Below are 13,131 nucleotides of genomic sequence, written 5' to 3'. Positions count from 1 at the left end.
CTAAGCTAATTCTCTTGACATGCAGGCTGTCCACATCAGCGGCCCCACTACCTCATCATCCATACTGATGTCATCTTTTTCTTTTACCAAAAGATTTTCCTCCGCAACGCATCGTTTCCTGTCTTCACGGCAACTCTCTTTTTTCCCTGAGAATTCTTGATGGGAACGCCTGTTGACTTTCCACTCCCTCTTCGCCTTCTTTAATCTCCATAAAATCTCACTATCTCTTCTCCTTCCCCATGCAGGGTAACCAACACGCGCACGGCTCCCCTGCGAGGCCCCTCGGCTCATCTCCCTTGGGCTTCATCCCCTATAAATACATCAGCCTCCTCCCGATTATCATATCGATGGCGATTATGTTCTTCAACCCGTGTGTATATGCTTCTAGTTAATATAAAGCGTCAGCATCCACCATTAGGAAGATGGCCTATCACTTTGAATCTTCTCTGCTCGAAACAGGTGAAGATTCAAAGTGATGGTTCATCTCCTTAACAGGAGTGTAATGAAGACCAAAGCTTACTGCATCTAGACTATCCCACTATTTAAACAGGTTCTCTTGCTTGTCTTTGGGCGAGGTGGAACTAAAGTTTGATGGGAGCCTTATCTTTACCGAGAGCTACTCTCGGCAACTGTTCCTGTTCCGAGAGCAGCGCTCCGTATAGGTACGGTTGGATCATAAAGTTAATACATATTCTTTATAATGAACACCGAAGTTTAATGCAATTGGACTATCGGACTATTTAAACATATAGACGAGGTGGGACTAAATCGGCAACTATTGTTGTTCTAAGATCTGCTCTCGATAAAGAAGTCTAACGTCGCCGGATGTGCCACATGGCAAAACATTGTCGTGCGGGCACTGCATGGCTCTTGGCAAATCATTTGTAAATGTCAACCCGTGGGGACAAACGTTTGCAGCTAATTCCGTCCTTTTCTTTTTCCTTTTTTTCTTTATTCATTTCCTTTTAGAATGGCCGTGAGCCTTTTCCTGGGAAATGTCATATACTGATATTTGCCTATTTAGAAAGGAAAAAGTGACACGATTGACATCAATGGAGAAAATGCTCAAAGATTGACTGTCTCATTGATCTAAGCTATCCGATTTCTCTTGTCTAATAACAGCAAAGGGCTCACCTCGTCCATCATTAAGAGTATCACATTAAGAGTAAAAGATAACATTTCCTTTTATTATGATTAATATCACAGATTAATAAAAAATATCCTGATGCCAACCCAGACGAAAAGCAGGCAACACATCCTTTGGATGCACATAATCCCTGAAAGTTAAGAATTCGCTGCAGCTCGTCTTCGTCCATGGATACCCTTCACTAGAGCCTACAATCCTGATAACTTCAACCGTCTCAAGCAAAACAAACTGATAGGCTTCAACCCTTTCATTTGGCGATGGCCTCCCATGCAATTATTTTCTTCTTTTTTCAAGCATGCAAGACTGCATGTCATATGTTAAGAGATGAGAAACAAATACATAGAGATAGGTACATGAGTGGCAACGACCAGCCAGGGCAAAAGGAAATTACAGTGGGAGAAGGGCGCTCAAATGATTTGCCCCGGTCTGCACCCACACACGACATTCAGTTCTGATAAGTACACTTTTGTAGAGGAAGATGAACATTACAATTTCCATGCAATTCTTTGCAACAGTGTGTTTGCATCACAACATTTAAAGACAATTTCACTGCCCACTTTGGCTTCAGAGTTTTTCGGTTCAAATGTTAAATTTTACTGTAATATACAGTAAAAAAAGATGCATTGTGATTTTCAGGCCCAGTGTGAGTTGGGCACATAGGCACAACAAAACTTGACAGGATATAACAGCATTCCAGCCTGCACCAGCAGAATAGAGTAACTTTCCAGATATGTACATTCATCAAGACATTCCACGATGCAAATTGATTAACAAGGGTTTGACATAAGAAGATCGCATGCCCTATTTTGCCAACAGGGCGCTCACCTTCATAAACCTACAAGAACTGAGATGCTTGCAGGGCCAGTTATGGATTGTGGTTCTTTGACATGCCAAGTAACCCTGCATACCAACGCAAACTCATACAGAGTTATTGCTTGTACCACAAGATACATGGTAAGAAACCAAGTAAATCCCAAAAAATGAGTTTCAAGGAAACAACAAAATGCACTGACTTAATTATATCCAAGAAAATGACATAAACATAAAAAAGATATAACAGGATCAGAAAAATGGCAAAAATGAGTTTCAGTCTTTGTTGGTCAAAAAAGGCAATCAGAAAAATGGCAATTTGGGAGCTACTAGAAGCAAACAATAGAGGCCGTACTTCACCAAAGTACATAATATTATAATGTACATAGTACAGTTAATCAAATATAAAGACAATTCAAACATGGCTTTTAAAGCAACAAAACAATGGAGAAATAGCAAAATTAGATAGATTAACCAAACAGAGGTGACGATTCTTGTGATTCATGATCTTACAGCAAAATCAGCTGATAGTCTGAAAACATTCTGCAGATTAAACTGTTAGAAATCCATATAATGAAACTTAGCTAACTGAATTTAATCTTCAAAAAAAATTTAGAGGCATGGACATTATTGAGAGCATTTTTTTTATAAATACTATATAGCATTCAGGGAGAAAATATATACTCCCTCCGTTCCTTGATATAAGGTGTATAGATTTTTGAGAAAAAGTTCAAAATATAAGGTGTATTGCCTTGCACCACTCATTTGAATAACTTTTTAAGGGATTTGATTACATTTCCTTACACAGGGCAAGCTCCTCTATTTTCTCATATTAATTAGTCAGGTGTAGTCTTGCCCAAAACTTGTGAAATTTTTCCTCCATGTGCATTCTTTAATTTCCGTGCCAAAAACTATACACCCTATATTTAGGAATGGAGGGAGTACTAAGCCTCAAACCAACCAATCTATAGAGTGAGGGGTAAATTTTCCATAGCCCACTGATTAACTCTACAAGAGCTATTCACAAAAGATGCATCTGACTGCAAAACTCTAAACTGAATAATAGCAACATAACCAAAGATTAATGCATGATTGTGTGCACAAAGCAAAAGGTCAAATGAGTGCACGCCAGTGATAAGTTTATTACTTTGCCACTGCCAAAATCCAGTGCAAAATGGAACTACAAAACAGGGAAGGAAGACACCAAAAGGGGAAAAAACAAAAAGAGGAACAGTAGCACAAAGGAACAACTCAACAATAAAGGTTTCCTAGAGGACAGAACGGACCATCTCTACTTACCAAAAAAAGAGTAAGGTTTCCTATCCCGTCAAAAAACTTTTTGCCCGTTCCTTTCGTCCGCCTCTTCCGTTTCACATCCTGCCTAGTGCCGCTCCTCTCCCCCACTCGGTTTTCTAGATGGCAAAAGAACCCGCGCAAGGAAAAAAAAGTCCAGCAGAATCCATCGCCCACCTCTCTCATCTTTCCACCCCGCACCACTCTTCAACCCTAAATCCCCTTTCCCTGTTCTCCGCCGCCACGCCTACCGCTCCCGGACATCCGCTGCAGCCAGCCGCCACCCCACACCTCAACACTTCCTTCCTCTCCTCGACTCGCTGGTGCCACTTCGATGTCCGAGCTACCCAAAAATACGCTGCGCGACACCGCCACCCCCCGGTTCCTTACATTGACCTCCTCACCCGCTGGCTCTGCCTTCGCATCAGTCTGCTACGTCACTGACCCAGAGAGGCCGATGGGGCACCGGTCGATTGGCGCCGGGGGCTCATGATCCGGCGCCGCAAGCAAAAGATTTGATTCTTCTATGTTCGATTCAGAGCCCCTCCTCTGAATTCTTTTGATGCTCTCATAACATGCGCCACTCTGGGGATCTCGCAGATCTCGACCTTGACGAACTCCACCTATGCGAAGGCGGCGCCAAGACCGGCAGCAGCAGGTACGGGCTTGCTCCTCTACAAGGTAGACGGCCTCATCCTCTCCTTTGTTTTGACATTTTCCTGTGCACTGCATGGGATAAACTGACTACTAATTTGATGTAACTGGTAGAACACTGAATTTCTTATTGTATATATTAAACAACTAAATTTGTAATTGTCATAACTAAACGATTTGGACACAGATTTTATGCACTTGGTACTTTGCATCTCTCAGTCTGGTGACACTTTAGTATTCTTATGCCTTTGTGCAGATCATGGAAGGAGGTAATCTGGTTTTTGGCAATGAAGTTTTAACTGAGGAAAGAATGGACAGAGGAAACACAACAAAGTGAAAGTTAAAGCGAAAAACAGTTTTCATGACAAACTCTCTCTGCCCAGTCTCCCAGCCATCCATGCATGCTGCATATTAGTCACCTAGAAAAGTCACTGAATACTGCATGGTCACTTAGAGAAATTATGCTGCTGAAATGGTCAGTATACTACATTAAGAGAAACATCACTGGCATTTTGTTAAGAGGGAATGATCCGAAGTGGACAAAATTGCATCAATGCATTTCTCTTCAGAAACAAAATTGCCAACTACTTGGCCATTAGCTTCCAAAATTGGACATGAGCTTTAGTAATTAAATTGGCACGATATGTCTCAATTCTATTTGTTTTGCAGATTGGGAGGATAAAAGGTATAGAGCCCTTTTTTTCTCTTCTGTGGGGTTGCAATTTATTCCTTGCATATCATTTTGTTGCTAGCAACCTAATGTTTGCCTGTTGTAGGACCAAGCAGGTTGGGGAAAGAATTAAATTAGGATTAATTTGTGCTGCACTTTCCCACAACTGATATTCAAGAATTAGGTTATCACTTAACACTTGCTAATTGCATCAGTTAGTATGCAGACACATTAACAATAAATAGATGGTAAATCAAGGTTCACATTAACAATAAAGGTAAATCATGGTTGTTATGTAAAAAACTAACTAAAATTTTAGTGGTACATTTTGTATGCCTCCGTTGCAAGTTGCAACGCACGGGCTATTACCTAGTGTAGGGGAAAATGGATACCACAAACAACCAAAAAAAAAACAACCAAGTCTACACCAATGTTTACCTAAAATGCATGGATAAACAAATAGTGGCCTAAACTATTGATGTGAGATGGAAAACCGATCATGAAGTCCAGTGTATTGATGCACATCATGCATCTACTAAATCAAGGAAACTGCAGCAAATCAAAGCACCAAATCCAGAAATGTATAATTAAAGTACATGTAAGAAAAGAAGCAAACAGGCTGATTGGTAAAAGCAGAGCGCAAGATCTCAGTTCACAAAAGTATGTCAATCAAGGATCAAGTAAATATTTTGTAGTAGCACACTGCATCTGAAAAAGAACAAAAAGTTATGGTCCAAAAAAGGCAACGCAAATATTCGCAAAAGGAAAACTGATGAATAGTAGCATTCTTTAGTTTTTACTGATATTATGCCACCACGTCTAAAAGTGGCTAATAAACATCCTTTTATTTTACTGATATGTATTGCTGTCGTACAAATAGGGAGCAATGAGATGAACTTTTGTTGAAAGCAAGGTGCCAACTCACAATTACGACTTCTATCAGCCTACACTCATTTGTTTTTTCTTCATTGTGTCAAATGACCATGACAGTACACTCATTTTTAGGAAGCTACAAACAGATCATAATAACAATGCTTACCTGTCCCCTGTACTTACCTGCCTCCTGTTCTATGATTCAACTCGTACAACCAAGTGCTGTTAAGAGACCAAATCCAACTGAAAATGACAGCTAATTACACGCAGTTTGGAGCCGCTGGCCATGTGAATCAAAACATACTGGGAGCGTTTTACTTACATTTTCATTTTACACTTTCTATGGTCTTCATATACAAGACGAAATTAAAAACCCTATAAACAACATATGCCTCTGCAATTGATGAAGTTTCATACGATTAATGGTGATACAAACTATGCCCAACTGAAACATATGAAGGAAGCAATTCGAAAAAAAATATACCTGCTGCAGATGCAAATCCTACTGATCACTAAATCATGCGACCACCTGCACCAAGCATAAAACAAAAAAAGATTTGTATTAAAAGCTATTCCAATTTATATTTTAGTTCTGCAACACAGATGTATGCAATTGTGATTCATGCCGCTAGCCGACAAACTAACAAGAGCTTCATATTCTCAAAGATCGTAGAGGAAAAAAACAAAGGTAGAACACATCACAGCTGAGATTTCAACAATTTTAACAGGATGTTATTGGACGCACTAACTATGCCATGGGTCATCAGAAACCATATCAAGATCTTTCCTTAAAACATAGCTGTAATTGAAGTAGCAAGCCTGCTTCATTCTAATCATCTAATAGCCAAATTATAGATGGGTAACATTTATGAACAAAATATTGCTGCACGAAACAGGAAAATATTTAGATGGCTTTGTGAACTGGTGCTTCACCATCGCCCATCACTGTAAATGTGGCTAGTGTTGCCTTGATCCCCACAAAAGAGGCTGACATGGATGGTTACACGCTGTGAGCCCCTTTCCATCACACCAGATCTACCATGACTGTCACTATTACAGGCGCAGTTGCTCGAAAGAAAAAACGCTGGATGCCACAATGGGAAGGGAAAGGAGGGGCACAAAGTTGGAAGGAGAGGGGCAGCATTATTATTCACCATTTTTGTAGGCTTTGATCGCTCGCTTGATTAGTTCTTACCGTGGGAAGGAGCACCAAGCTGCCGTGCAGGCCCAGCAGTAGCTAAGGCTCAGTGGCAGGCATTAGGAAGCTTAACAAGAGAAGATATGGTTGTGCGGAAAAGCAAATGCAAATAAGCTAAGCTAAACAAGGAGGTGGTTGGACATGAGGATATGACCCATTGGATAATGGGCCCAGCAACAGTTTCAGGAGATGGTTGGACATGAGAACATGACCTATTGGATAATGGGCCCAGCAATAGTGTCTGTCTTCTCGACCAGGCCGCGTGCATGAAGCGGCATTCCTACCAAACCTAATTCTGTGCCTCGTGACTAATCCGGTACAGTGGATGAAAAGCCTCTCTGAGAAGGATATGACCCATTGGAGAATGGGCCCAGCAACAGTTTCAGGAGATGGTTGGACATGAGGACATCACCTATTGGATAATGGGCCCAGCAATAGTGTATGTCTTCTCGACCCGGCCGCGTGCATGAAGCGGCATTGCTACCAAACCTAATTCTGTGCCTCGTTACTAATCCGGTACAGTCGATGAAAAGCCTCTCTGAGAAGGAGAATGGGGGTGAGGGCCATGGTGAAAAAGATGTCGAGCACAGGACACAAACAAAACCCGCCCGCTGCCAGCAGGACCAACGAGAATGGAGGCCCCGCTGGCAGAGAAGCAGCGACTAAATGACCGAAGTCTATGAGCTTCGATGAAAACAAGCGGACAACACAGTAAGGAAAGAAACAACTACCAGATGGAACGACACATGACCGCCACCTCTCTCCGCCCGAGTAGTCTAGGACCATTTATTAAAAACATTCATATTGTACTACATGTGGTGGGATTGCATTTGCATGCTCAATATCATAAGGGATAGACCTGTTCAGACTTCCGAGAAAACATCCTTCTTTTTTACTGTGTCAGCACAGTAGTTATTGACCTAAGACCTATCTAGGGAAAGGCCTAATTTTGCTTCCTCGACTATTGCATTGGTTCAATTTACCCCCAAGCTCAAACCATTCAGAAGTTGCACCCTCAGCCCTCTACTATTGAAACAAGATGAAAAAAGTGCAGAGATCAACACATGGCTTCAGAATTCAATTCAGGACCCCAACACCCAGGAGTCGACTTCATCTTATGATACGGATAGCACAGGAAATGATGCTCTATCTCCTACAAGCGGCAGCCAGCATCAACTACTGTAGCATCGTTTACGATATTAATCATAAGGTGTTATATGGGCAAAACAGTTGACTGGGTTGAACAAGTAAAATAAAGAGACAGCTGACAAAGTGACAACGCTCTTTCACACAGCAAAACACAGGGTGTCCCTTGGTCTAAGTCTTTCATCTCATTGCACCAACCAAGTAATAAAAAATATGCAGATCATACGAAACTGAAGGTTGACGAGATGCATGACAATATATGGTTTTACCCCGCAGCTGTGGAATGGCTGGACCAGTACTTCACTGCTGTGGCGGCACAATGGCTGGAATTGTACTTCGCTGCTGTGGTGGCTCAATGGCTGGAGCGGTACTTGACGCTCTGACAGTACCTGTGGCAACCAACCTCATTAGTGATGATTGCACGAGCCATAACTCAGAAGGATCAGGAAAAATTAACTTCAGTACTTCACTACCAAAGGGATTAATGATTAAACCTTTGAAATCACTCCGCCAAGATTAGGTAAAATAGCTCGACAAACTCGGTGATTGAATACCCAATTCAGGCTCAAACCCATCCTAACATCGCCGACATATGAAATGATCATAAAACGTAACATTCTTTTCAAATAAGATCGCAGCTTCTGGCTATTCCAAAATCACCAGATTCCCAAGTATAATCAAACATAATAATAAAGAGTTATCTATTTGAACCTTTGGAAGCTGCTAACAATTCTCTCAAAAATTGAAGTACTGCAAGTAGCCAAGATATCGGCCTCACAGCCTTGGTTTTTTTCGTAAACAAGAATCATCTTGACATCTACGTAAAATTCTAAGACCCATTGTTGCAACAGAATGATCAGATTATTACGAATTGTCAACAATTCTTTAGTTAATTTATTGATTTTGTGACCAATTGTTGCAACAGAATAATCAGATTGTTCTGAGCAATCTGCATGCCTACTTTGCTTCAGAGCAAAAGGGAGAACAACAACAGAGGATAAGAACAGATGGGAAATCTAGATACAAAAAATGTCAAGATGATAGAATAGCAATGGACACCTCAACTTAGGGGAATATGAGAGGTGACACCTCAACCATTGAACAATTTTCATGAGCTAATGAACTATGAAGAATTTTTATTACCTGCAGTATACAAGTATGCGAACGGATGGTAGGAATACTCCAAAAATGTTTGATTAAGATTCGTCCACTCCATTGACTCAAGTTGAAGCATGAAGCTGTAGGCGGCCACACCCCCACCGAAGGACACTGTTAGAAGAAGCGCATCCCCATCCTCAGAGTACCCTACTATAGTCAGCATAGCATACTGAAGCATACTATGCATGCGAGCCGTCTTTCGCAGCACCCATATGGCAGTACCATGACTATTGACCATGCGTTCCCAGATTTGGAACCTCGGGTACGAAAATACAGCGAGGCCAACACCGCCATGCTCTCCCCTGATGATCCGGATGCTGCAACTGGGAATGCGATCAAAAATAGGCCTCCTGACCACAGATAGTGTCTGGCTATCCAAATCGAACTTGAGTATGCCATCCTCGTGCTGACACTTTTTTAGCCACCAGTAAAGAGCATTGCCGACGAGGGTGGAGGGGAAGCTGCTAACAACACATGGTTCCGCCATTACGACAAGATCTCCCCACTCACCGGTGTCCGAGGAGTAGACCCGGGCTAGGACCGGGTGTCTCACTCTGGTGGCCACCAGAACCACCTTGAAGGGGCCCGAGTGGCAGTCTCCGTGCACGTGGCCCTGCTCGCCGCCGGCAGCGCAGACCACCGCTCCGTTGGCGACGGCGTACTCGCCGTCGACGAAATCCGGAGGAATCACCACGGCGCGGAGGCCGCGGCGGCCGCCGACGAGAGGGGCGAAAACGAGGAGCAGGGCCAGATCCTGGTTGACCATGAGGACGCGGCCGTGGCGGTACCCGAGCAAGGTCCAGCAACCGAGCACGTGCCAGAACCGCATGGAGAAGCGCTCGCGGGGGATCCGGTCCGGGGCGTCGAGGAGCGGGGTGAACACCAGCTCCCCGTCGCGCTCCTCGAAGACGCCGAGGACGGGGGGCCTCCGGTGGTGGGTGCGGAAGCGGCGGAGGAAGGCGCGGTCCGCGGCGAGGCGCCCCCAGAGCCTGGAGACGGCGGCGGCGCGGACGAGCGAGGAGGGCAGCGGGGGGAGGCGGACGAGGATCTCGCCCAGGACGTCCTCGTCTTCCAGCGGCGCCGCCGCCTGCGGAGGGCCGGGGCGGAGGGCCATCTCGCCGCCGCCGCCGCCGCCGCCGCCGGAGCCCTCGTGAGTCATGTGGGGAAAAGAAACGGAAATGGGGGAGCGGAGTAGGGCTGTAGGTTACTGGAGAATGCGTAAGAAGGAAGTAACAAATGGGCTGGGCTCCAGAGAAAAGCAAGCTCACTCATCCTTGGATTACGGGCCAGCACTGAGTTTTCTTTTTATGTTTCTCCTTTTCCTTTCTTCTTCTTCTTTTTCTGTTTCTCTTTTTCCTTTCGTTTCTAGTTTTCTTTTTTTGTTTTTGTTCTTCTTTTTGTATTTAGTTATTTCTGTTCATTTTTTCTTTTCTTTTCCTTTTTTTCGATTTTTCTGTTTGTTTTCTTTCTCTGGTTTTTTATTTGTTTGTCCTTTTAGTTTCTTCTCTTTTTATCAAAAGAGTTTCAAAATATTCAAATATTGTTCGCGTTTACATAAAATGTTCAGGTTTCAAAAAATGTTCTCGTTACACAAAAAGTGGAAAACTTTCCAAATGCAGAAAATGTACCGGATTTAATTTTTTTTTCATGTTTTCATAAATGTTCGCGCTTCCAAATTTGTTCGGAATTTTTCAAAATTGTTCTCCGTTTCTAAATTTGTTCTCAATATTCAAAAATTGTTCGTGCTTTAAAAAAAATTCGGGATTTTTCTAAATTGTTCTCCGTTTCAAAATTAGTTCTCAAGATTCAAAAATGTCCGTGCTTTAAAAAATTGTTCGCGCTTCCAAATTTGTTCTCCGTTTCAAAATTTGTTCTCAAGATTCAAAAAATGTTTGCGCTTCCAAATTTGTTCTCTGTTTCAAAATTTGTACTCAAGATTCAAAAAATGTTCTTGCTTCATAAAATTGTCCAAAAATTCCAAAAAAAATTGGGCAATTAAAAATTTGTTCATGTTTTCAAATATGTTCGCGGTTTCAACATTTTATTTGCATTTTGAACAAAGGTCATGTTTCAAATTTGTTCACATTTTAAAAAATGCTCTGTTTAAACATTTTTGTTCTGAACTGAAAAATGTTCCTGTTTTCCATTTTTGTTAAAAAAATTAAAACTGTTTGTGGTCTCAGAAAATACTCCGAAAATTCAAAAAAAATGAGTTTTTCATAATTTGTTGTTAATTTTTGAAAAATTGTTCGCATTTTAGAAAACTGTTCGGGATTTGCAAAATTTGTTCATGTTTCTTTTTTGAATTGAAAATACAAAAAACTTTACTGCATCAAGAAAATGTTGGAACATATAAAAATTGTGATATTTAGGAATTTCCAAAAAAGGAAATAAAAAATCACTTATTCGAAAACTGTTTTGTAATAAAAAAATTGCGGCATTTCAAAACTGTTTGCAACTTTGAAGGAATGTTTTTCAAATCTCAACCTTCCTGAGTATTCTTATAGCGTTTTGCCCCTTTAAGTACAGCTGCCATTCTCTATTGTAGTGGCTAATGGGTCGCAGTAATGACTGGTGTGTGCGAGCTATCGCCTGATAGGAAAACAACGAACGAGCGCATTGGTGGGCTGGCCCAGTCGCGCGTCGACCCTGTGCGTCGACTTTTTGCATGACGCAAACTGCGTCGTATAGGGACTCTCAACGTTTGTGGCCAGCGGACCGGCTGAAACATCCGTCGGTCCCTCACGGTGCATACGATAAAGGGCAATCGAACGTTTCATATTTCATCTCCACGCGAATACATCAGCGCATGGGCCTCGTGCGACAGCTGGCCCAACTGCTCGCCCAGTCCCTCCCACCCCTTTCTATTGCTCATATGCTGTCTTTTTCCTCTCGATCCCCTTCTCTCTCAATTGCTCCTCATCTTCCTCCTTCAGATCCCGCCACTCCTCATCTTCCTCCTTCAGATTCCGCTGCCGGCTAGCCCCAATCCCACGTAGGTCCCCATCTCCAACATCAGCGCCCCACAAACACTTCTTCCACTGCCCTCGGCTTGCAGATTCATTCCGCCCTGGCAAGCCGGAGTTGGGAAGCTGCCATGGACATGTCGTCCGCGAGTTGCTGCTCACAGTTTCATACGCTGGACCCGTCCACTAGAGATGCTGCAACCAATGACCAAAAAAGCTACAACAATTTGATTCGAAAAGCTTCAACCTACGGCATATAAACTTTCAACCGGACACCGTGGACTGAAAAATCTACATTCACTCATACGAAAGCTTCAACCGTAGTTTCAAAAAGTTTCAACCGGCGAAATACAGTAGTTTTATCCGACCACTATGAAAAAAGAGAGGCTAAAACCATTGTTTTGGGAAGTTTCATCCATTAAATTGAAAAGTTTCAACCCACATTTCCAAGTCAACGGCGGCGATGGAGAAGCAAAATAAATGAGGCAACCAACGACAAGAACTTTGCTGGAAGCGGCCGAGTTTTTTGCTGCAACCATCGCCATTTTTTGCAACAACCGCGATGGATTTGCTACATCGATCATGGCAGAGCTGTGACCTACTAAGATGGTGCCTTTTTTGTTGCAACCGTCCTCGGATTGTGCTACTACCGGCGAGGGATTTTGCTACATCTATCATGGCGGAGTTGCGACGCGCGACGGCGGCGACACCAAAATTGCTGCAACGGTCATACTTTTTTGCTACCATCGGTGTTTTCTTCTGCTACATCCATGAACGGCATAATTTTTGCTATGACCCATGATTTTGTTTTATTTTTGTGACCAACAAATTGAGGGCGTGGTACGGCACGAGCTTGACGATGGTGGTGTCGTGGGCATCTCCACTGGAGTTGCCATGGCCGGTAAGCGCGGGCGGCCAAGGATGTGGTGGTGAGCGCAGGTTGCCGGCGAGCACGACGGGGAGGATGCGGCAAGGCTGCCAACAACTACAGCGGCGGCGAGCTTCAACGCCGACGGCGACGGCTGTGAGCTTCAACCGCGATGGCGACGGCGATGAGCTTCAACCGTGACGGCGATGGCGATGGCTGTGAGCTTCAATGGCAACGGCGACAATGGCGAGCCCGTGATGCAGCAAGGGCGGTGGCCGGGGATCGGGGCGTTGACCTTGGCACTCCTTTTTGTGTTGAAGTGATTGCTTTGTTTTTTTTGTTGCAGAT

At 43.2% G+C, this 13,131-nt stretch overlaps 1 protein-coding gene across 3 annotated transcripts; it reads right to left on the bottom strand.

Moving 5' to 3' along the window:
- Positions 1-1,214: 1,214 nt before the first annotated feature.
- Positions 1,215-10,077, bottom strand: LOC119319358. 3 transcript variants are annotated; one of them, XR_005154447.1, is made up of 6 exons: positions 8,935-10,077; positions 8,061-8,180; positions 5,932-5,976; positions 5,770-5,841; positions 1,973-5,690; positions 1,215-1,845 (listed from the first exon to the last, which is right to left on the bottom strand). XR_005154447.1 is itself a non-coding variant. In XM_037593851.1 (2 exons), the coding sequence occupies exons 1-2, from the start codon at positions 10,061-10,063 to the stop codon at positions 8,092-8,094; spliced, it is 1,218 nt and encodes a 405-aa protein (XP_037449748.1). In that variant the 5' UTR covers positions 10,064-10,077; the 3' UTR covers positions 7,695-8,091. The 3 variants fall into 3 exon arrangements, 1 of the variants encoding a protein (XP_037449748.1); XR_005154446.1 differs by having other exon boundaries at positions 1,215-5,690; XM_037593851.1 differs by lacking the exons at positions 1,215-1,845; positions 1,973-5,690; positions 5,770-5,841; positions 5,932-5,976 and having other exon boundaries at positions 7,695-8,180.
- Between the last annotated feature and the right edge of the window lie 3,054 nt (positions 10,078-13,131).

The sequence above is a fragment of the Triticum dicoccoides genome, chromosome 6A (assembly GCF_002162155.2).
Source record: "Triticum dicoccoides isolate Atlit2015 ecotype Zavitan chromosome 6A, WEW_v2.0, whole genome shotgun sequence".
Taxonomy (NCBI): Eukaryota; Viridiplantae; Streptophyta; class Magnoliopsida; order Poales; family Poaceae; genus Triticum; species Triticum dicoccoides.
Note: the sequence above shows the minus strand (reverse complement) of the source record. Positions and strands in the feature narration are given on the sequence as shown.